This window comes from Podarcis tiliguerta (assembly GCF_965153285.1).
Source record: "Podarcis tiliguerta genome assembly, chromosome: 13".
Lineage (NCBI taxonomy): Eukaryota > Metazoa > Chordata > Lepidosauria > Squamata > Lacertidae > Podarcis > Podarcis tiliguerta.
Window position 1 is genome coordinate 11961906 of NC_139546.1, and position 24368 is coordinate 11986273.

Genomic DNA, 24368 nt, shown 5'->3' on the forward strand with positions numbered 1-24368 from the left:
CTGCCAACCTAGCAGTTCGAAAGCACGTCAAAGTGCAAGTAGATAAATAGGTAAGGTACCTTCTGGCGGGAAGGTAAACGGCGTTTCCGTGCGCTGCTCTAGTTTGCCAGAAGCGGCTCAGTCATGCTGGCCACATGACCCGGAAGTTGTACGCGGGCTCCCTCAGCCAATAAAGCGAGCGCCGCAACCCCAGAGTCGGTCACGACTGGACCTAACAGTCAGGGGTCCCTTTACCTTTTAAGGAGTCTCAAAGCGGCTAACATTCTCCTTTCCCTTCCTCCCCCATAACAAACGCAATGTGAGGTGAGTGGAGCTGGGAGACTACAAAGAAGTGTGACTAGCCCAAGGTCACCCAGCAGCTGCATGTGGAGGAGCGGGGACGCGAACCCGGTTCCCCAGATTACAAGACTATCACTCTTAACCACTACACCACACTGGCTCTCAACCAGCTGTCAGACATACTCAGGGCCTTGGCCAAAGCCTAAACACATCAGTAAGCAATATAAGTCGTGGCCTATCTCAGCCCTATACCAATGTCCCAAGTCTTATTCCTGACTGGCCCCTCACCAGGCTGCAAGCATCATGCGCCTGGGAATGCAAACGCATGCTCTAACATCGAGCTCTGGGCCTTCCTCCTCCCTCTTGCAGTTGTGCATTGAAGAGGAAGCTTGGCCGTAGGGAGCAAGATGTCTTCTAAGGAAACTTCTCTGCCATTACTGGCTGAGAAAACCAGGCCTGCTTTCAAAGAAGCCCAGAGTTCCCTGAACCAGAGTGTAAGAACCACGGCACGAGTCAGTTAGGATGAATGGAAAGATTTAATCCTCAAACGAGTGTAGAGTTTCTTCAAGCGAACAGGATAGACATGAAAAAAATAATGTCTTTCCAAAGTGGGTCACATACAAGCAGTGAGAAGATTACATTCTTTTATATATTATATATAAGTATTTACACACAAAGGAACGCAAGACATCGTCGCGTTACATTATCAAACATTGCACAGAAATAAGATAAAAAAATACAATACCAATAAAAACATTATTCATATATATAAAAAACGGAGTTTTTGACCTGCGCGTGTATTTTGATCCGCATCATTTTGAAATTTTGCTTTGGAACATAAATATTATTAATAAAATATTTAATAATAATATTAAATAAATGCCTTCTGGGATTCCCCGGTTTCAGACATGAAGCAGCTTATTGTCTTTTTCAGTCTCTGTAGAAACTTCTTTATAGTTACTGCTTGCAGCAAGTCTCCTGCTTTTGTTCTGGTACCTGCGGAGATTAACAGGGAAAGGAGCATTTTTAGAAAGTCAAAATACACTACAGGCAACCAGCTCCACCATGAAGTCCACTGAAATTATTGTTCTTCCAAAGCATCTTCCTTCAAGGTGGATCTGCCCAGTGTCCCAGTCTACTGGCCTTCTGACTTACCGTATTTTTCGCTCTATAGGACGCACCTTTTCCCCTCCAAAAATTAAGGGGAAATGTGTGTGCGTCCTATGGAGCGAATGCAGGCTCCTTGGCTTCAGCGAAAGCAATGCGAAGCCTCCGAAGCGCAGAGGGAGCGCTCCCTCCACGCTCCGGAGGCTACGCGTTGCTTTCGCTGAAGCCTGGAGAGCAAGAGGGGTTGATGCACACCGACCCCTCTTGCTCTCCAGGCTTCAGGGATAGCTGCCTGAAGCCTTTGGAGCGCAGCGGGACCTCACGCTGTGCTCCAAAGGCTTCGGGTTCCTTTTGCTGAAGCCGGGAGAGCAAGACTCTCCTAGCTTCAGCAGAGAGGGAGAGCTGTGCAGCGCCCCTTCAGCGAAGTGGGAGGAGAAATGGAAGGGGGTCCGTTTCTCCTGCCGCTTCGCTGAAGGGGCGCTGAGCAGAGAGGGAGAGATTTTTTTTTCTTGTTCTCCCCCTCTAAAACAAGGTGCGTCCTATGGTCGGGTGCGTCTTATAGAGCAAAAAATACGGTAATTTGGAGACACTGGAGCACGCAATATCTGCTGCTATTTTTAACACAGATACATACAAACACGGGCTTGTCCACACTTCTGCTTGTTCTGTACGTAGAAAGGAAGGGTTGGAGAGGTTTTCTGTTTGCCTCACGCTTCTGAGGCATGGCGTTGAGAGTTATTTTGTTTGCCCCACTGCTTTCCCCAGGGAAAACCACCTGCTTACTGCTGAATTGGAACAAACGTCAACCCTCCGAAAAACTGATCGACTTTGTTCTAATCCAGCAGAAAACAGAGGGTTTTCCTGAGGGAAAGTGGCAGGAAGTGTAGATTAGTGTGCTCCCCCCGAGGCAGATTTCCCAGTAGTGATGTATGGAAGTGAGAGCTGGACCATCAAGAAGGCTGATCACCGAAGAATCGATGCTTTTGAGTTATGGTGCTGGAGGAGACTCTTGAGAGTCCCATGGACTGCAAGAAGATCAGACCTATCCATTCTGAAGGAAGTCAGCCCTGAGTGCTCACTGGAAGGACAGATCGTGAAGCTGAGGCTCCAATACTTTGGCCACCTCATGAGAAGAGAAGACTCCCTGGAAAAGACCCTGGTGTTGGGAAAGATGGAGGGCACAAGGGGACGACAGAGGACGAGATGGTGGGACAGTGTTCTCGAAGCTACCAGCATGTGTTTGACCAAACTGCGGGAGGCAGTGGAAGACAGAAGTGCCTGGTGTGCTCTGGTCCATGGGGTCACGAAGAGTCGGACAGGTCTAAACGACTAAACAACAACCCAAGGCAGAGTGGCGCACCTGGGGGCGGGGCTAGCCACCCATGGGAGCAGGAAGAGCGTCCCAGGGGGGCAGCAATGTCACCCCTCCTCAGGGATGACACCTGGGGCGGGCCACACTTACGGCACCCCCTTCCCCTGCCAGTGCTCCCCACTTCTGCATTGCTAGTGTGCAAGGTTTCCTTGGGTGCAATGTTTATATATATATATATATATATGCGCATTCTTCTTAATGGCACCTTTCAAAAGTAGAGAGGTGCCAGAAACCAGCAGCCCGCACCACACAAAAAATCCAGAAGTCATCTATTAAGTAATGGGCAGCCACAAACCTAAGAGCCCCATTCAGCTTGCGAGATAAGATCATTTGGACTCCCAAAATCGGGTGGGGAATTCAAATGGAGGAAATGTCATAAACATCCTCAGGGGAATTTTTACTACGGCCGAGTGCTGTTGAAACTCTAGGTACAGAAGTGCCAACTTGTAATTGGTTCCCCGCCCCCTCTTGTTATTTAAACCGACTTTGCTCCAGTGCCTTTAAGGGCCTCTTGACATGCAGAGACTGAGCAGCTGAACTTTTCCCCATAATCTTATCTGCATAACAGGAAAGGTTTCGCCTCTTTAGTTTCTGCAGGTTGAGCTGTTGTTAAAGAGGCAGGACTGACTGTCAGGACTGAGACGAAAACATGAGTTGAAGTGCTCAGCTGGTTATGTTTCAAAAGGGCAGAGATGGGCACATGCCTATCGGTTGTTTTCCCACTAAGAAGAAGAAGAATTTGGATTTGATAACCCGCTTTATCACTACCCTAAGGAGTCTCAAAGCGACCAACAATCTCCTTTCCTTTCCTCCCCCACAACAAACACTCTGCGAGGTGAGTGGGGCTGAGAGACTTCAGAGAAGTGTGACTAGCCCAAGGTCACCCAGCAGCTGCATGTGGAGGAGCGGGGAAGCGAACCTGGTTCACCAGATTACGAGTCCACTGCTCTTAACCACTACACCACACTGGGTAACGGCACATATTACAGAGCAACGAACCCAGGTTTGTCGTGATTTATACACTCCACACAAAGCTACTGTAACTCCCAGCTCCCGAACAAGGGTTGTCGGCATCCGTCTGTCTTGAGAGATGCTGGCTCCGGGGCTGAAGTCAAACGGCTGTGTTAGCAGCACCAAAGTGATCTTCCCGAGGCGTAAGCCTGGGCAGTGTGTCTAGAGGTCCTGGGCTGCCCAGACAACAAGACCTCCCCTCTCAGCCTCACTGATGTGCTCCAAAGGAAAGCAGAGCAATACGTTTGGCACCAGCTTGGCTGCAGGAGTTGCTGGAAGGAGGTGTATAAGACGCCATCCAAGGGTTTTAGAGACTCCTCTCTGGAATTGTTTAGGGTTTACTCCTTTTCCCAAAGATATCCCACAAGGCAGTGGAGGTTTAGGATCAGAGTTTTCCTTCTCCTAGATGGGCTGCCTTCCCAGCCCCATCTGCCCCTCCTAACAAGTGTGCCCATTACAATATACATGTTTGCTGCCTTCACATTAAAGATATACAATTCAAAGTGTTGGTGCTGACCTTTAAAGCCCTAAATGGTGTCAGTCCAGTATTTCTGAAGGAGCGTCTCTGCCCCCATTGTTCTGCCCGAACACTGAGGTCCATCTCCAAGGGCCTTCTGGTGGTTCCCTCACTGCGAGAAGCCAAGTTACAGGGAACTAGGCAGAGGGCCTTCTCAGTAGTGGCACCCACCCTGTGGAACGCCCTCCCACCAGATGTCAAAGAGAACAACAACTACCAGACTTTTAGACGACATCTGAAGGCAGCCCTGTTTAGGGAAGCTTTTAATGTTTGATGCATTACTGTATTTTAATATTGTGTTGGAAGCCGCCCGGAGTGGCTGGGGAAACCCAGCCAGATCGGCGGGGTATAAATAAATTATTATTATTATTATTATTATTATTATTATTACTATTATTATTATTATTATTATTATTAGGTGTTTACCAACGTAGTGTTCCCCTGATACAGTGGTACCTCGGGTTTTCGGATGTCTCTATTGCTGAACGTTTCGGTTTTTGAATGCCGGAAATCCAGAAGTAAATGCTTCTGTTTTCAAACGTGCCTCAGAAGTCGAATGGCTTCCACTGCGTGTATCTGTAGTTTTTCCCAATTTCCTCTATTTGCAGACCGCCTTTTGTGCCTCGGTTTTCGAATGTTTCAGAAGTCAAACGGTCTTACGGAACATATTACATTTGAAAAGCGAGGTACCACTGTACAGTGGTGCCTCGGGTTAAGTACTTAAATCGTTCCGGAGGTCTGTTCTTAACCTGAAACTGTTCTTAACCTGAAGCACCACTTTCGCTAATGGGGCCTCCTGCTGCTGCTGTGCTGCTGGAGCACGATTTCTGTTCTCATCCTGAAGCAAAGTTCTTAACCCGAGGTACTATTTCTGGGTTAGTGGAGCGTATGTGACCTGAAGCGTATGTAACCTGAAGCATATGTAACCCGAGGTACCGCTGTATTGTGAACCACAACTCTCAGCAGCCCCTCCCCAGCCCAGCCAATGGTCAGGAATGATGGGTAGCGCAGCCACAATTGTATCCTCGAAAGATCTCCTGCGAAATGTCCCAAAGGCCTAGCAATTGCAACACAGCCTAGCTCCGAGTACTTTTGTACTCACAGCTCCGGAATGCCTACAACCGAGAAAAACAGAGCAGGCGAAGCAGAGGGTGGCTTACCATCTGTAGAAGTAGTAGATAACAACTGCGGCGGTGATGACGAAAAACAGAACCAGAAGAATAGTGAGCGCCAGGTATTCATTGCTCAGGGGCTGCTGGCTTGTCAAAGTGGAATGACCACACCGGTCGCCATAATAACCATCTTCACAGCTGTGGGGCGCAGGGAAGAGAAGGAGAGAGACCATATCAGACCTGTTGTGTACAGTGGTGCCTCGCAAGACGAAAAGAATCCGTTCCGTGAGTCTCTTCGTCTAGCGGTTTTTTCGTCTTGCGAAGCAAGCCCATTAGCGGATTAGCGCTATTAGCGGTTTAGCGGCTATTAGCGGCTATTAAAGGCTTAAGGGATTAGCGGATTAGCTGCTAAAAGGCTATTAGCAGCTTAGTGCCTTAGAAAAAGGGGGTGGGGAGTGAAAAAAACCCCCAGGAATCGCAAGGCATTTTCGTCTTGCGAAGCAAGCCCATAGAGAAATTCGTCCTGCGAAGCACCTCCAAAACGGAAAACCCTTTTGTCTAGCGGGTTTTCCGTCTTGCGAGGCATTTGTCTTGCGGGGCACCACTGTATTTGGGTTCTCAAACACAGATTGCAAGCTGGAGAAGCCCCAGAACAGAAGACGCTACCCTGGTTGCTCCACCGGAACTCCGGTTCCTTAAATTGTCACCCAGGTGCATGTTTACACCTGCTTGCGCCAAATCCAGTTGAAGCTGGTTTGTGGGTGAAAGGGTGTTAGGGAATCTGATATGCCTTAGAGCATGTTGCGTTTTGTTTAGCAAGAAACGGTAGTCCTAACTGGGACGTTGTGGTCAGTGCTATTTTTCTGGAAAGAGAGGTGCCAGAACTCGCTGGAACTTGCCTTGTTTTCTTAGACAGTGGTACCTCGGGTTAAGAACTTAATTCATTCTGGAGGTCCACCTGAGGTACCACTTTAGCTAATGGGGCCTTCCACTGCCGCCACGCGATTTCTGTTCTCATCCTGAAGCAAAGTTCTTAACCCGAGGTACTATTTCTGGGTGAGCGGAGTCTGTAACCTGAAGCATCTGTAACCTGAAGCGTCTGTAACCTGACGTACCACTGTAATGGCAATGGTGTTTTCCAGGTACCACAGAACTACAACTCCCAGCATGGCCAGTCGGTCAGGGATGATGGGAATTATAGTGCCACCACCTGGAGAGTACCAGCTTTCTCAGCCCTGCTCTGAATCAAGCGCTATGCAAAAATCATGTGTTGATTTATTATCTTATCCTGCAGCATTCTACTTACGTGCACGAAGGTGTACTCAAAGCCACGAGGTACTTGCAGTGCCCATTAATGCAGTAGTTTTTCAAGTCAGAGCCGCAGTCTGTGGTCTTAACTTCAGCGACACGGGGACTGTGCACTGTTCGAACTATCAGAAAGAAAGAAAGAAAGAAAGAAAGAAAGAAAGAAAGAAAGGTGTCATTTTATTTGACAAAGGGGGGTCACTAGTAGCACATCTGCCTTGCAAAGACCCTCCAAGTGTCTCTATTATCAAGGGACAGTCCCAGATTTACAGAAGCCATCCCGGTTCCTGACTTGATTCCAGAATCTCCCACTTTTCCTTAAAAGGTAAAGATATAGGGACCCCTGACCATTAGGTCCAGTCGTGGCCGACTCTGGGGTTGCGGCGCTCAACTCGCTTTATTGGCCGAGGAAGCCGGCGTACAGCTTCCGGGTCAGGTGGCCAGCATGACCAAGCCGCTTCTGGCGAACCAGAGCAGCGCACGGAAACGCTGTTTACCTTTCTGCCGGAGTGGTACCTATTTATCTACTTGCACTTTGACGTGCTTTCGAACTGCTAGGTTGGCAGGAGCAGGGATGGAGCAATGGGAGCTCACCCTGTTGCGGGGATTCGAACCAGCAACCTTCTGATCGGCAAGCACTAGGCTCAGTGGTTTAGACCACAGAGCCACCCGCTTCCCACTATCCCTTTCCAGTCAATGTAAAGGGACCCCTGACCATTAGGTCCAGTCGTGGCCGACTCTGGGGTTGCGGTGCTCATCTTTATTGGCCGAGGGAGCCAGCAGGGACTGAACAATGGGAGCTCACCCCGTCGCGGGGATTCGAACCGCTGACCTTCTGATCGGCAAGCCCTAGGCTCTGTGGATTAGACCACAGCGCCACCCGCGTCCCTCGCTTTCCCTAGGACGTTCCTATTTCCATCAGGAAAATGTTGGAAGGTATGGAATAGGACGTCCCTATTACAAACATTCATTTTAGCCAACCCAGTGGAGACAGAAGCCGGTAGGCATTCTGAAAAAGTTTGATATTTCATTAAGTGTCAAAGAATCCAACTCACTCAGAACTGTCGTGCAGTTGCCTGTTTCATTCCTCCCGCATAACGGTGTCACAGTTGTCCCAAGAACGGCTTGAAATAGGTGGAAGCCTGAAGAGAAAGAATGGGTCGGGTTGAAACAAAGACACTAGGAGAGGGGTTTCTTGAATTCCCCCCTGCATTAAAACAACAACAACAGCCATCATTTTACCTTGCAAGTGCTTATGCCATCATGTTCCAGCTGAAAAAGGTGGCATAACTAGATCTTCCTTCAACCTGCCTTTAAAATGCCACCGCTACATCCAACCCTGACTGAGAGCCGATTCACTCCTTATGTTGCTTGCAGGGCGTGCGTGTAGTGAAAGTGCAAAACAGAAACATCCCCCAGCCCGTTCCGAGTCCATCTGAAAACATTTTGCTGCCCGAGGCAGCACGGCAAATGCTCTCCACAACCCACGGTGCATAATACTCAAGGCTGGCCCAGTTAAAATGCCACAAGCGCTTAAAGATGAGAGTAAAAATAGCATAAAACTAAATTCAAAAGTAGCTATTTGCTGCCCAATCAGCTGCCCGAGGTGACTGTTTCAGCCTAATGGTAGGGCCGGCTCCATCTTTTTTGAGTCAGCACTCAGGAACCCAGAAAGCTATTGGTCCATCTAGCTCAGTGGTGGTGAAGAAGAAGAAGAAGAAGAAGAAGAAGAAGAAGAAGAAGAAGAAGAAGAAGAAGAAGAAGAGGAGGAGTTTGGATTTGATATCCCGCTTTATCACTACCCAAAGGAGTCTCAAAGTGGCTAACATTCTCCTTTCCCTTCCTCCCCCACAACAAACACTCTGTGAGGTGAGTGGGGCTGAGAGATTTCAAAGAAGTGTGACTGGCCCAAGGTCACCCAGCAGCTGCATGTGGAGGAGCGGAGACGCGAACCCAGTTCACCAGATTACGAGTCTATCGCTCTTAACCACTATACCACACTGGCTCTCAAACTTTTTTCAAAGGGGGCCAGATTTGATGAAGTGAAGAAGGCCCGTGAGGGCTGACCAAAGGGCCGACCAAAGTTGCTAACTTTTTTTAGGGTTGAAGTTGTTGAGGTTTTTTTTTAGGATTTTACCCCAGCAAATAAACTGACAGAGGCGCCGGATTAAACCGACTGGCAGGCCAGATTAGGCCCCCGAAATGGACTTTGGACATGCCTGATCTAGTTCATTATCGTCCCTACTGACTGACAACATCTCTCCAACGTTTTAGGCAGGGGCATAGCTGTCAACTTACAGATTTGAAATTAAGGGACCAGCAGCCTCGAAAATAAGGGATTTCAGTCAACCAGCAGCCAAACAAAGCCTCAAGCGGTGGTTCCCACAGCGCAGCAAACCGGCAAAGGGGATGCAGCAAGGAAAACCACCGTCACCTCTCCGCTGGGAAGCGCTGAGCAAAGGAGAGTCCCCAGGCAATGCGGCCGATTTGATCAGCACAAGGCATGCAAGCTCCACCCCCCAGTTCTTAGACTCCTTATTGGGTGAGCAACGCAGCCAAGCAACACAGCTGGAGCCTCCCTCCTCCCTGGCTGGCAGGCAGGGAGGGAGAGGAGCTGCTTCCTTTGAACCCCGGGAAATTTAAGGGACATAATCAATCCGGGACAGCAGCGGGAAACGGCACTGGGATAAGGGAGTTTCCCGCCAAATAAGGGACGGTTGACAGCTATGGGCAGGGGACCATTTCCAACCCGAGGATGCCTGGGACCTTCTGTGTGGAAGGTGCAAGTGCTACTACCGAGCTATCACCCTGCCATCAGGATTACCTGGCATGTGTCTGTTACACCTCCCCAGTGGCTTGCAAACATGCATTTCCATCTCACACTTGTTTGCTGCACAAGTGCATAGTTGCTTGGGTCTCCCTGTCACGTAAAGTGGGACCCACCATTGAAAAACATACTTGACATGTATCATCATTAATGCTGATTATATATAATGGGACTTTGTGTAGCAGGATATTTTTGATCGCCATCATTCGAATCAAGAAGTGGGAATACACTTCTTCTTTTTCACATAATTCATATTGATAACTGGATGGGTGGATAGATAGATAGATGATAGATAGATAGATAGATAGATAGATAGATAGATAGATATAGATGGTGGATGGACGGATAGATGGATAGATGATATTAATAATAATAATAATAATAATAATAATAATAATAATAATAATTTTTATTTATACCCCACCCTCCCCAGCCAAGGCCGGGCTCAGGGCGGCTAACAAGCAATAATAAAAACAAATTGAATGAATACAACTTAAAAACAAGATTAAAATACAACATTAAAATATTGAAACATTAAAATGCAGCCTCATCACAGGAGGAGAAAGGAAAAAGAAAAAAGAAAGAGGGGGAGGGGGAAGGAATCAAATTGGCTCCAAGCCAAAGGCCAGGTGGAACAAGTCTGTCTTACAGGCCCTGCGGAAAGAAATCAGATCTTGCAGGGCCCTGGTCTCATGAGGCAGAGCGTTCCACCAGGCCGGAGCCAGTGTTGAAAAGGCCCTGGCTCTGGTTGAAGCTAATCTAACTTCCTTAGGGCCCAGGACCTCTAGGGTGTTGCTATTTATGGACCTTGAGGCTCTCCATGGGGCATACCGCGAGGTGGTCCCATAGGTACGAGGGACCTAGGGACCTAGATAGATGATAGATAGATAGATAGATAGATAGATAGACAGATAGATAGATGGATAGATAGATGTCCTATGGGATACTTCAGCCATGTGAAAGAAAACCTGCCAATTTGCTTTTATGAAAGAAAAGTTTTGTTTGCATTCTTAAAGATTATATGAGCTGCACAGTAATTATTATTTTAAACTGTGAGTCAACGCTGGCATGGTTCAAAAACCATGCAAGACGTAGCAGGGAGATTACACGGAGGCTGAAAAGCGAAGCAGAGGCAGCTGTTAAATGGACAGGGATCTTCCGAGGGAATCCGTGTAATCGCTGGAAACAGTGACTCAGCAGCTGGAATGCTTTTTTGCTGACTCAATGCGAGCCGCCACCCTGCAATTGAATGAGATACAGACACCACACAATACCAACAGTGGCTTGTGTGGGAGGCAATTCATTACAGGCACAAGTGAGCGCAGCATGGAGTAATCCTTAGGGGACATAAGGGACGTTCAGGGACGCTGGTGTTGCAGACAGATGTGCTGGTGGAAAAGTTTTAGGGTAGAGGGGAAATCCAGGGCACTGCTGGATACCGTATGTGGAAGACAGGCCCCTGGGGCAGATTAGCATATGCTAATTTCCAAATAATAAATTAATTAATAATGATAAATAAAGAACTTTTCCTCCCCACTCGAGCGTTGGGTTACTCTGTGAGAAAAGCAACTAACAAATATGATAAATAATTGTAATAAACAATAATTTATATGTTTCTTTTTTAAAAAATGCAAGTTTTTTTAGGCTGGTGTTCAGAGGTGGGAAAACAAATTCTGGTTCTTGCCGTCAGGGCTTAAATTTGTTCTTCGGCCTTAATCTGCTCTTCTAATGCATAGGATAAAACTATACATTTTCATAATTTGCCTCAGGGTAGGTGGCTGGAGTATCACCATTACCACACCTTGTAGTACCTCAGAGAAAAGAAAGAAAGAAAGAAAGAAAGAAAGAAAGAAAGAAAGAAAGAAAGAAAGAAAGAAAGAATTGAGGCCTAATAATGCTTCTGACAGTGGAAGACAGGAGTGCCTGGTGTGCTCTGGTCCATGGGGTCACGAAGAGTCGGACACGTCTAAACGACTAAACAACAACAACAACAATGCTTCTGAGAGAAATCAGGCCAAGGAGTCATACATTTAAGAGTGCTTAAATTTCAAGGGTTCCTATTCCCCTCACATTGCTACAATTCTCAGAGTAGTTTAACAATCAATTCCTCTCCATAGGGAACTCTGGGAATTGTAGTTTTCAGAGGGGAATAGGGGCCTTTGACCAAACTGCGGGAGGCAGTGGAAGACAGGAATGCCTGGCGTGCTCTGGTCCATGGGGTCACGAAGAGTCGGACACGACTAAACAACTAAACAACAACAACAAAACAACTCTCAGCATCCTTGACAAACTAGAACTCCCAGAATTCTTTGGGGGAAGCCATGACGGCCTAAAGTGGTGTCATAGTGCCTTAAATGCACAGCATGGTGCGAATGTGGCCACAGAAACTGAACCTCATCCTGCTCGAAGGACAAGTTCCTTCCTTGGGCAATTGCAACCAGGCAAGCAAGCAGTAAATAAAAACGCCCAACTCCAAGACTTTGCCGTAGCCTCCATAACAGAGCCATCTTCCTAATCGCCAACTCCTTCCCCACATAAAGTTATGTGCGTTGCAGAGCAGAAGCAAAAAACTGTTCCTTTAATCAATTACCATACCCATTGGGGAGTTTCATATGCTCTTTGAGTGCCTCTCAAACAGATTAGCCCAAGAACCGAAGAAGGTGGGGCGATGTTTGCATTAATACGGCTGCCCGGGTCATTAAACAAATACTGTTATCTTCTCCTTCACAGGCGAGATGCTGCCTATTTCATATTGCCTTAATGGAATGCTATGGTTATTGTCATTGCCGGGCTGGTGGAATGTTAGTGCGCAATGCACATTCCTGCTTTACAGGAAAGTTAGCATTGCTCTGCGTCGCAAGCCGCCTGCCGACCTGCCCCAGAATGCAAGCCCGGTTCCTCACAGGTGGAAAATATGCACCTCAAAAGGGATGGATTTTCCACTCTTGTCAAGATCCAATGACACTCAAAGCCACGAAAGGGCCAATGTTCTGGCTGGCTTAGTTCAAACCAGTGTGAGACATAGCTGTCCACTTACAGATTTGAAAATAAGGGACCAGCAGCCTCGAAAATAAGGGATCAGCAGCCAAAATAAGGGATTTTGGTTAACCAGCAGCCGAACGAAGCCTCAAGCGGTGGTTCCCACAGCACAGCAACCCGGCAAAGGGGATGCAGCAAGGAAAACCACCGTCACCTCTACACTGGGAAGCGCTGAGCAAAGGCGAGTCCCCAGGCAATGCGGCTGATTTGATCGACACAAGGCATGCACGCTCCACCCCCCCCCAGTCGTTCTTAGACTCCTTATTGGGTGAGCAACGCAGCCAAGCAACACAGTTGGAGCCTCCCTCCTCCCTGGCCGGCAGGGAGGGAGGGAGAGGAGCTGCTTCCTTTGAAACCTGGGAAATTTAAGGAACATCAGCTGTGGGACAGGGCGCTGGGATAAGGGACTTTCCCACCAAATAAGGGACGGTTGACAGCTATGGTGTGAGATTGGGCCTCATCCCATTCACACTGCCTGCTTTCTTCAGGATCGCTAGATGAAAGCAATCTCCTCTCTACGCTACTCTTAAATCAGAGATGGGGAAACATATGGCTCTCCATTTGTTGTTGGACTGTTGAATTCCCATCAGCCCTAGCCAGCATCCCCAATAGTCAGGGATTATGGGAGTCCAGCAACATTGGTTCCCTCCCCCTGTCTTAAAGGCACTGGAGCTTTCACAATATCTAGACCTGGCGTGCAATGTCACTCTGTTGCCTTTGTTCATAGTCCCCCCAATCTTTTTCTTGGGACTCTATCTCTTCGTCTGCTGCATCTTACCCCATTGCTTTCTCTGTCCCTTTCGTTCAGCCCTCATCTCTCCATTTTTTATTCCTTTATATCTGAAGGAGCGTCTTCATCCCCATCGTTCTGCTGGGATGCTGAGGTCCAGCGCCGAGGGTCTTCTGGCGGTTCCCTCACTGCGAGAAGCCAAGTTACAGGGAACCAGGCAGAGGGCCTTCTCGGTGGTGGCACCCGCCCTGTGGAACGCCCTCCCACCAGATGTCAAAGAGAACAATAACTACCAGACTTTTAGAAGAGATCTGAAGGCAGCCCTGTTTAGGGAAGCTTTTAATGTTTGATGTATTACAGTATTTTAATATTTTGTTGGAATATTATTATTATTATTATTATTATAGCTTTTGAGAGCTCATCTCAACCAGATTTCCCTCCTTAACCTGCCACAAAAAGTTCCTCCTTCTAAGGGACCTGGGTCAGGTTTTAATCTCAGTGTATGACTTTTCCTTCCCTCAATGAAGTTGCACGAAGATGATGGCTCTCTGATCGCTTTTGTTGGTTGAGAAGTTGGGGTGTTTGCGGACAACACACCAGCTCAAATACTCAGCAAACAAGGCTGCAGTGTATCACAAGGCTAATGAAAGAACAGAGACTCTTATGCTAACAGCCTCCCATACACAACTTTCTTTGGACAGCGTGAGAGAGTGTTCCCTTGTGACTAAGCACCAGGTACGTTTTCAAACAGTAATTGTGACCACAGAAGCCCATAATGGGTTGGATCCATGACCGGTTTCATTTTAACAACATTTATATACTGCTTGATCATAAGAAAACCTTTCGGAGGTTTACAAGGGGTGATGACCAAGCCTGATTACCTACCAGTGGGGATAGGTGAATTGGAGAGTTTCATGTATTGAGTGCCAATGGAACTGTAGACAAATAGAGTCAGATAGAAGCATAAGGGAAGACTTGGCATGCTTTGAGGAACCCCAAAGCTTGCAGAAAAATAAAAATAAAACCGTTTTGGGGGGAAGTCCCTAAGGGGGCACTCACCACTCCTCCTATTTTGACTCAAGAAAATCACTATTTTGACTCAAGAAAATTTATAGTTCAAATTGGGGGAAATAAATGCAGTAAATGGACAAAAGTACAAAGATTCACAAAATGCTTAGGGGTATGAGTACCCCTGCGCACCCCCAGAAAAAAGCACTGCGTATTACTATTTACTCATGTTTGTGTGCGCACACACATGCTCACAAGCAATATTTGTAAATGTAAATTTAAATTTTACTCAAACACATTTGAACCATGTCAGTAAAACTACTCTGGAGCAAGTGGCTGCCGAACTGTTGCCTCCATCACATAATCGTTCCATTTATTTGTTCCACCCACATCCTTACCCTCCTCCTAAAGCAGCCCAGTTCAGGAAGCAATAAAACAGTAAAAAAACACCTGAAAAACAGTTCCAATACGGGTGCAGACTGGGAAAGATTATCTACCCAAAAGGCTTGTTGAAAGAGGACATTCTTCAAACTACGGAGACGGTGCTTGAGGCTGAGCACGCAGGACATTAGCCATGATCCTTAGGTAGCCTATAACTTCTTGAGAAATACTGCTGTTCATTGCATATCCACGCCGAAACCAATTTCCATCCAATTCGAAAATGGAAGCTGAGGTGTGGCCATTTCAGAGAGCCATTGCACGCATGGCAGCCTTGTTGAATTTGAGTTTGACGCAGGGGAACGTGCATTGGGTGAAGACACCTGTGGCCTTCTGTGGTGTGACGATGCACCGCAGGGGAAACGGACCTTGCCGCATTTCAACCCACAAATGTGTACATAGCCTTAGAAAAGGACGTAAGCGGGTACATTGCTCCTTCTTTCCTTTCTGCTCCCAACATAGCTGTCAACCGTCCCTTATTTGGTGGGAAAGTCCCTTATCCCAGCGCTGTGTCCCGCTGCTGTCCCTTATTGATGATGTCCCTTAAATTTCCCGGGTTTCAAAGGAAGCAGCTCCTCTCCCTCCCTCCCTGCCGGCCAGGGAGAAGGGAGGCTCCAATTGTGTTGCTTGGCTGCGTTGCTCACCCAATAAGGAGTCTAAGAACGACTGGGGGGTGGAGCTTGCATGCCTTGTGCCCGGCCGCGTTACCTGGGGCCTCGCCTTTGCTCAGCGCTTCCCAGCGGAGAGGTGACGGTGGTTTTCCTTGCTGCATCCCTTTTGCCAGGTTGCTGCGCTGTGGGAACCACCGCTTGAGGCTTCGTTTGGCTTCTGGCTGGGCTTTCTGCCTTTGGCTCAGAAGTTGACATACCTGTGCTCTGAAAATCCCTTATTTTGGCTGCTGATCCCTTATTTTCAAATCTGTAAGTTGACAGCTATGGCTCCCAACAACTGACGCTGTCATGTTTACACTTGCAAAGAATTGGTCCAGGGTTGGCCAATGTGGTGCCCATGGGCACACAGGTGCCCGCAGAGGACTTACACTGGATCCACATCCCCACCACTTCTTTAGGTTTTAGGCTTGAAGAAAGCATTCTCTCATAACCAATCGAATAGACTGTGGTGCGTGATTGTGGGGTGTGTTAGCGAGTTTCTCTAGTTTGCAAAGGTTGGCGACCCTCGCGTTTCTCTCCTTGGCTGAAGCTTCTGAATGGGTTAAGAAAAAGCATGGCAGCTGAAGTTGTTTGGCAACAGAGGCCAGGAAATAGGATTTAATAGGCTAGAAGCTCACCCACTCTTTGCCAAGAGAGCTTGTTGCATGAGGAGAATGATAACCAAGCGTGGCAGCCCACATTTTATTTATTTACCGTATTTTCCGCTCTATAAGACGCACCAGACATAAGACGCACCAGACATAAGACGCACCAGACATAAGATGCACCTAGTTTTTGGAGGAGGAAAACAAGAAAAAAAATATTCTGAATCCCAGAAACCAGAACAGCAAGAGGGATCGCTGCGCAGTGAAAGCAGCAATCCCTCTTGCTGTTCTGGCTCCTGGGATAGCTGCGCAGCCTGCATTCGCTCCATAAGACGCACACACATTTCCCTTTACTTTTTAGGAGGGAAAAAGTGAGTCTTATAGAGCAAAAAATACAGTACTTGTTTATATCCTGGCTTTCCTTCAGGGAGCTCGAGATGGCATACTTGGTTCTCCCTCTCCCCATTTTCTCTTCACAACAATCCTGTGAGGTAGGTTAGGCTGAGAGGCCTTGACTGGCCCAGTGAGGTCACCCGGGAAGTTTAATGGCTGAGTGGGGACACCCTTGTATTTCCCTCTTTCCTGTACAGTGGTACCTCAGGTTACATACGCTTCAGGTTACATACGCTTCAGGTTACAGACTCCACTAACCCGGAAATATTACCTCAGGTTAAGAACTTTGCTTCAGGATAAGAACAGAAATCGTGCTGCGGCGGCGTGGCAGCAGCAGGAGGCCCCATTAGCTAAAGTGATGCTTCAGGTTAAGAACAGTTTCAGGTTAAGTACAGACCTCCGGAACGAATTAAGTACTTAACCTGAGGTACCACTGTATATATTTCATGTGTCGGCTCAGAGATTTGCTGCGCAATGGCTGAAACGCAAGGCGGCTGAGAATTAACTGGCCAGGCATTTAAAAAAACAAAAAAGGGAAAGAAAAAAAAAACAGAAACTGAGCAGCTCCTGTTGAAATGGACTTTGCAGATGAAGAAACACCTGCCCTGTAATTAGGAGGCGCAACCGAGTGGCTGAGTTTCCTTGAGAAAAGCTCAGAATCACTAGGCAGAGGGTGGCTGGCAATGCAACTCTGGGCAACACCTGAGCCGCCAAACAACTCAATTAACAAATCCCCTGCCAAAAACAAAACGACAACCAAAAAAAACCAGAGAGGGAAGAGGTGTAGGCCTACCTATGAAATGTCTGTTCCTGACACATCACCACAACATCCAGCAGAACCGCAACTTCCCCGGCTGAGGTGACACCGAACTGCAGCCAGGTTGCAAAATTGGCTCTGAGCTTCTCTAGTGACAGACCGCGCAATCCCAGGGCATGATAAATCTGTTAGCTTTGCAGGTGCTCCCGGCAAATGTCAGAAAAACCTTCATGCCACGGCTTGTTTGCAGCATTCTAGCACGGCCAAGAGCTGGCTATTCAAGGAGAGGCTGGCTCGGTTATTTATTTATTTTTAATGTCTTTATTGGGTTTTTCAAATTGCAATTTTACAGAGAGATATCAAACATAAATCGTTAAAACAAGGTTCCAAGGAGTCTCCTGGACTTCCACCCTCCCCTTTGTGGGTCCTTTGTGTATCATTTCCTTCTGCATCTTTTATAATAGTCCAAATCTTTTACATCTCCCTTGCACCCAGAATTCACCCTTAAAGCGATACTCCAACCCTACTCACGGTTTTCACTGTTTACAATGGTCTTTAAGGTAAGTTATAAATTTCCCCAATCCTTATTAACATTTTGGTCTTCCTGAGGCTGGCTTGGTTATCGATGGACATTAAAAGGCAGGGAGCAGGCAGGTTTGAACCACGCCGCGATGGAAACCCTGAGCGCATCGCTTCCTTTTCTCCCATATGAGATACAGTGGAACCTCGGGTTACAGACGCTTCAGGTTACATAAGCTTCAGGTTACAGACTCCGCTAACCCAGAAATATTACCTCGGGTTAAGAACTTTGCTTCAGGATGAGAACAGAAATTGTGCTCCGGCGGCGTGGCAGCAGCAGGAGGCCCCATTAGCTAAAGTGGTGCTTCAGGTTAAGAACAGTTTCAGGTTAAGAACGGACCTCCAGAACGAATTAAGTACCGTATTTTTCGCTCTATAAGACGCACCAGACCACAAGACGCACCTAGTTTTTGGAGGAGGAAAACAAGAAAAAAATATTCTGAATCTCAGAAGCCAGAACAGCAAGAGGGATTGCTGCGCAGTGAAAGCAGCGATCCCTCTTGCTGTTCTGGCTTCTGGGATAGCTGCACAGCCTGCATTCGCTCCATAAGACGCACACACATTTCCCCTTTTTAGGAGGGGGAAAGTGAGTCTTATAGAGCAAAAAATACGGTACTTAACCCGAGGTACCACTGTAATGGTTGACATTCACCCCTATGGCGAAAAGGGGAGCGAGGGAGGATCAGTGCCATTTGCCACGGTGATGGAAAACCCGCCTTGCGCCATAAGAAGCTCACAATGTGCCTTACTGGTCCCCGCTTAGAGAAATCCCCCTAAGGCAGGGGTACCTGTTTGGAAACCAAGGGCACAGGCAGTTTCTGCATCTCCCATGGGTCCTTACTACAGAGAAGTCCCACCTTCCGGCTTGCACCATCCCTCATAAGTACAGGCACATTGCTAATCAGAGCTAAGGACTATGGGCACGATCCGGCAGAAAGTTCTCTTGCACACACCCCTTTGGAATAAATGGGCACCGACCAAGGAATCGCATGTATTAAGTAGGAATTCACTTGCATCAGTGCTTCACCAAACAGGTAGGCCATACAGTGGTTCCTGCAAGTATAGACAGATCTGGGAATTGGAATGCATGAACATTCAGCCGAGAGAGAATTCGATCTTCTACACTCTGTCAAGCTTCCCCAAGAGCACAACACCAAACTTTCAGAGAAAAGAACGTGAATTGCATTGCAGAATTCAGATATATAAGGCGGACTCCAAACCCCCACCCCTTTGCCCTCCCCCTTTGCTTTATTTATTACCGGAATAATAAAGTTCAGGAGTCAGTTCAGCCTTACAACTTGCTGGGTGTAATTTAAGACTGGGTCATATGTACAGGCAACTCTGCGTTTGCGCGGGGGGTTGAGATCCGGGTCATTGCATGCTTGCGTGAAATCAGAAACCCATTGAAAAAGCCTGCAGACACCTCTGTCCACTCCCAGCCATCGTTCTGCCCTTGTAGTGATGTTTCAGAGACATCTTTATGTTGTTTCCGGGTCATTTCCAGGTCCTGCATTCACGGTGCACATGTGCGCGCATCTCGCTCGCCCCTAAAACAGGAGTTGTCTGTGTGTATGCATATTAGTACTTGAGTCTGATTTTCTTTTGCATACTTATTTAGCCTTTCTCCCCTACATCTGTGGAGTCGGTTTTTGTTTTATTTCTTATTTTATCTATTAAATGCGTATGCAGCCCTTCATCTGAAGATCTCAGGGCTGTTCACAGCATAAAAAATACGAGGGGAAAACACAAACCAAAATACATAATAAAAACCAAACCGACCAAACGTTGCTGTCAAATGAACTTTTGGGTTTTCTGTTTTCTGCATGGCTTTCAAAGTACGTTTTAACGCTCTATAAACTCCCATTTCCCCAAAGTGTGAAAGCTCATACCAATAACTAACTTAGTTGGTCTCTAAGGTGCTAGTGGAAGGATTTTTTTAATTTTATTTTATTTGTTTTGTTTTGTTTCGACTACGGCAGACCAACACGGCTACCTACCTGTAACTAAATCTAACCAATTAAACATGCTAACCTGTGTCTTTCCGCTCACAAAGATTAACGCCGCTGTCAAAGATTAACACCACAGCAATCGTGAAAAAGCAGCCAAAGTTCTTCTACCTTTGGACCAGAATGACCGAGCCTATGAAATCGGTGTGATCTCAGCAAGTCAGATATTTAGAGTAGAAGCTGTGCAGCAAAGAACAGGAATATCACCTTTGTCCAACTGTAAGTATCAAGTGACTTGACCCCTGATCAATTGGCACCCTGGATTTCTCTCTCCTGGGCGGCCTGGCAGCAAGGTTCTGTTCCCGCCGTCCTCTTTAAATCAGCTACCTCTTCCTCACTTCTGGGGCAGACCCACTAGGAATATTCTAGCAACAGGCTGAAATCCCTGTCCACACTTTGGGAGATTAGTCTTGTTGAACACAGTGGGATTTTGGAGTAAGCATGTTTAGAGTGTTAGGGATTTCTCTTAACAGTCTTTAGTACTGTTAGCGAGCGGGTTGTTTGTCCAGTTAAGCCGTGTCCGCCCCACCTTGGATGGTGTCACGACTCAAGGATGAGGTTTGCAGCTAGTGGGTGCTCTTCGGCCCAAGCATATTTCCACTTTGAGCTGCGGCTGACACAACCTGCCATCTCCAGGTTGGATCCCTGCCACACAGTGTATGCGGGGCTGCCTTCGAAAACGGTCCCCTCAAAGCCCCCCATGGAAACGAAGAGCAGCTGCAGGAGAACGTCGCTGCGCCATAACACAACAGCCATCGTGATAAAGCACGGGGGGGGGGACCTTTTTCTGTCTGGAGGGCCGCAATCCCTTCAGAACAATCTCCCGAGGGCCACTCGCCAGTGGCGGGCAAAAGCAAGTTGAGCAATCATGGTAAGTTTCCCCTTGGGAATTGTAGGCAAACTTCGACACACACACACAATCCTCTCTGTTCGGATGAGCTAGAGGCATCGCCAAAGTTCAAGGACATGTTCCAGTCAGGCAGAAATGTTTGGAGGTGTGAAGCTGAGGCCAGTGAGGGTGTGTGTGTGTGACCTGGGGAGAGTTTCAAGGGCCAAATAGAAAGGCACTGAGGGCCGCGTTAATTCTGTCTTGTAATTCTGACCTGTCAGATTCTACTGTGTCCTCATCCACCTCACCCTTTATTCCCATGGGGGAGGGGGGAGTCCTACAGCGGATTCTGTTGGGGCTGCAGGGATACCAACTTGAATAAAATATTCAAGGCGCCCAGGTAAGCTCCATCCCACATAATTGCTCACAAGACACAGCACACACACACACACCATTTGAATGGCAATGCCCATCAACTGAGGGGAAGGGCAGTAAAGGTAAAGGTACCCCTGCCCGTACGGGCCAGTCTTGACAGACTCTAGGCCGGGGGCCAGCGCTGTCTGGAGACACTTCCGGGTCACGTGGCCAGCGTGAGATCGCTGCTCTGGTGAGCCAGAGCCGCACACGGAAACGCCGTTTACCTTCCCGCTAGTAAACGGTCCCTATTTATCTACTTGCACCCGGGAGTGCTTTCGAACTGCTAGGTTGGCAGGCGCTGGGACCGAACAACGGGAGCGCACCCCGCCGCGGGGATTCGAACCGCCGACCTTTCGATCGGCAAGCCCTAGGCGCTGAGGCTTTTACCCACAGCGCCACCCGCGTCCCTGGGAAGGGCAGGGACTCCCTCAAATATTTTAGGGGTGTGTGTGAAGGGACCTTGGCCCATAGCTGTCAACTTTTCCCTTTTCTTGCGAGGAATCCTATTCGGAATAAGGGAATTTCCCTTAAAAAAGGGGGAAACGTTGACAGCTATGCCTTGGCCCCTAGGAGTTGGCTCCCATGCCAAGCTGTGAGTTTCCCATGCTACCTGCTACAGAATTAAAACATGAGCCTTGCAGGATCAGGCCGGGGGCTCATCCTGCTTTCACAGCCGCCAGACAGATTTCCAATGAAAAGTATCTGCATTTTCCTTTAGCCAACCACTCTTGGATTTGTAAGATATGCAACCTGTCAGACGCACACCCCAATAATTCCGGTCCAAGAAGCAACACAGTTTGCCAATTTTCTTTTGTCGGGACTTGTGAGCCATGGGAGGGGAAAAAAGGACCGCGGGTAGAAATTCATCAGCAAAAAACGTCTTTCTCTCTCCCCAACTCCCATCCCGCCCGCCCTCCACTGCGCTCTTTCGCCGTGATGAGAGACGGGAAGCTTCACCTGTGGAATGACAGCTTTCACCCCACCCCAGCTGTCAAACCCCGACGCGGAAAAGCGAGGGCTTCCTCCTGCAAGCCGTCGAGAAAGGCAGCGGGAGAGCGGAAAGCCAGCAGAGACGCGCAGCTCTCCGGCTGAGCTCCCACTGGGAGAAAACCAGACGGCCCGACGGCAGAGCCAGATCTCCTCCGACGGCGCGTCCCTTTGGGAAGGAAGGAGCCGCCACCCCGCATTCTCCCTCTCTCTCTGCTGGACGGCGCAGCTTTGGAGCCAAAGCAGGTCGGGAGCGCACAGACTTACCCAAAAGCAGAAGGGCTCCTTCGACGGTTTGGGAGCTGCAGCTGCTTGCCATCCTGTTGGAGCCTGTGCGTAGCGGGTTGCCGTCGGAAGGTGAAGGATGCGCGGGCGGCTGGGTCGTACAGGCAGGTGGCGCGGAGCTGCTGCGACCGTCCGAAGAGAGACCTCGCCTCCTTTCTTCCCGGCAGGCGTTCCCTCGGGTTTTTATACCTTTCCTCAGTGGGTGCGGACGCGCAGCGGAAGCTGGCCCCAGGCTCATTGCCTCTGAAATTTCCCCGGTGATGAAATCGGAGGCCGGAGGTGGGGGAGCCTCCGTCGCCTACCTGCCTGCCGCGTCTTTCTCGCCACCTGCCAGGGCGCAGCGGACAGAGAATTACGCGCGGCGCTGGGCGCGTTTGCTTCCAGAGGGAGGTTCTTAGGCGCGCGGGGAGCCGCGAGAAGGAAGCAAAAACCTTCTTATACAGACGCAGGACATCTTGCTGGACGGAAGTCGCCCCCGTTCTGCAGAAATATCCCACCTCAGAAATTTGACTTTACAAATATGAATTAATAACCCTACCAAATATATCCATGTAGAGAGATTACTCTGAATCATAGCTGTCAACTTTTCCCAATAATAATAATAATAATAATAATAATAATAATAATAATAATAATTTATTATTTATAACCCGCCCATCTGGCTGGGTTTCCCTAGCCGCTCTGGGTGGCTTCCAACAAAACACTAAAATGCAATAAAATACAACAAAACACTAAAATCCAGCGCCGAGGGCCTTCTGGTGCTTCCCTCATTGCGAGAAGTGAGGTTACAGGGAACCAGACAGAGGGCCTTCTCGGTAGTGGCACCCATCCTGTGGAACACCCTCCCATCAGATGTCAAAGAAATAAGCAGCTATCCTATCTTCAAAAGACATCTGAAGGCAGCCCTGTGCAGGGAAGTTTTTAATATTTAATGCTGTATTGTTTTTAACACTTGATTGGGAGCCGCCCAGAGTGGCTGGGGAAACTCAGTCAGATGGGCAGGGTATAAATTATTATTATTATTATTATTATTATTATTATTATTATTATTATTACCTATTAAACATTAAAAGCTTCCCTAAACAGGGCTGCCTTCATTAAAAGCTTCCCTAAACAGGGCTGCCTCCGAATAGGATTCCTCACAAGAAAAGGGAAAAGTTGACAGCTATGCTCTGAATCTCTGAATTCCCATCCCCTCCATGGGTCCTGTTGTCAACATTTCCAACTGCATATTATTTCGTAATCTATATTTTATGTCCCTCCATATTGCCCATAGTATTTGTTACATTGCAAGTGAGATTAAAACCCTGCTAATGTTCTCATCTGCTTACAGTGGTCTTCTGAATAAATTATAAACTTTTCCCATTCTTTCTTGAATTTCTTGTCTTCTTGGTCTCTGAGTTTTCCAGCCAGTTTTGCCATGTCAGCGTAGTCTAACAGCTTAGTTTGCCATTCATTCCTCTCTGGCAGGAACTCTTTATTCTTTCCATCTCTGGGCCAGTAGCATCCTTGCTGCTGTTGTCACATACATGAAGAGTCTTTTCTGTTCCTTTGGGATGTCGGTACCTATAATTCCCAATAGAAAGGCTTCTGGTGGGTTTTTTCCACAAAAGTTATTTTTATTTGTTTTATTTTTTATTAAAGATTTTCTTGATTTACAAAAGTGTGCAATGTCTCTCTCTCGTATTCCCCCCCCCCCCATGTAACATTTTTACAAGTCAGTTTCATTTGTAGAGACATTAGGAAGAAAAGGGGGAAAGAGGTGGAGGGGGGGAAGATGAGTGGGGGGTACAAACATTTTTAAACATTTTAAAATTTTTAAACATATTTTAAACATTTCCCCCCAGTTCATTATATATCATTTCCCAGAAAGCCTTTATTACCTTACACGGCCACCACATATGATAAAAGATACCTTCTTTTTCTTTACATTTCCAGCAGATGTTTGTACTTGTTTTATATATTTTTTCCTAATTTAAAGGTAAAGGTAAAGGGACCCCTGACCATTAGGTCCTGTCGTGGCCGACTCTGGGGTTGTGGCGCTCATCTCGTTTTATTGGCCGAGGGAGCCGGCGTACAGCTTCCGGGTCATGTGGCCGGCATGACTAAGCCGCT

At 47.8% G+C, this 24368-nt stretch overlaps 1 protein-coding gene across 1 annotated transcript; it reads right to left on the reverse strand.

The window, feature by feature from the left end:
• Window positions 1–796: 796 nt before the first annotated feature.
• LOC310661612 (proepiregulin-like) lies at window positions 797–22494 on the reverse strand. Its single transcript, XM_083408011.1, has 5 exons — window positions 22236–22494; window positions 7759–7845; window positions 6705–6828; window positions 5447–5596; window positions 797–1275 (listed from the first exon to the last, which is right to left on the reverse strand). Exons 1-5 carry the CDS (start codon window positions 22489–22491, stop codon window positions 1182–1184), a joined length of 711 nt encoding a protein of 236 aa, XP_083264137.1. The 5' UTR covers window positions 22492–22494; the 3' UTR covers window positions 797–1181.
• Window positions 22495–24368: the final 1874 nt, after the last annotated feature.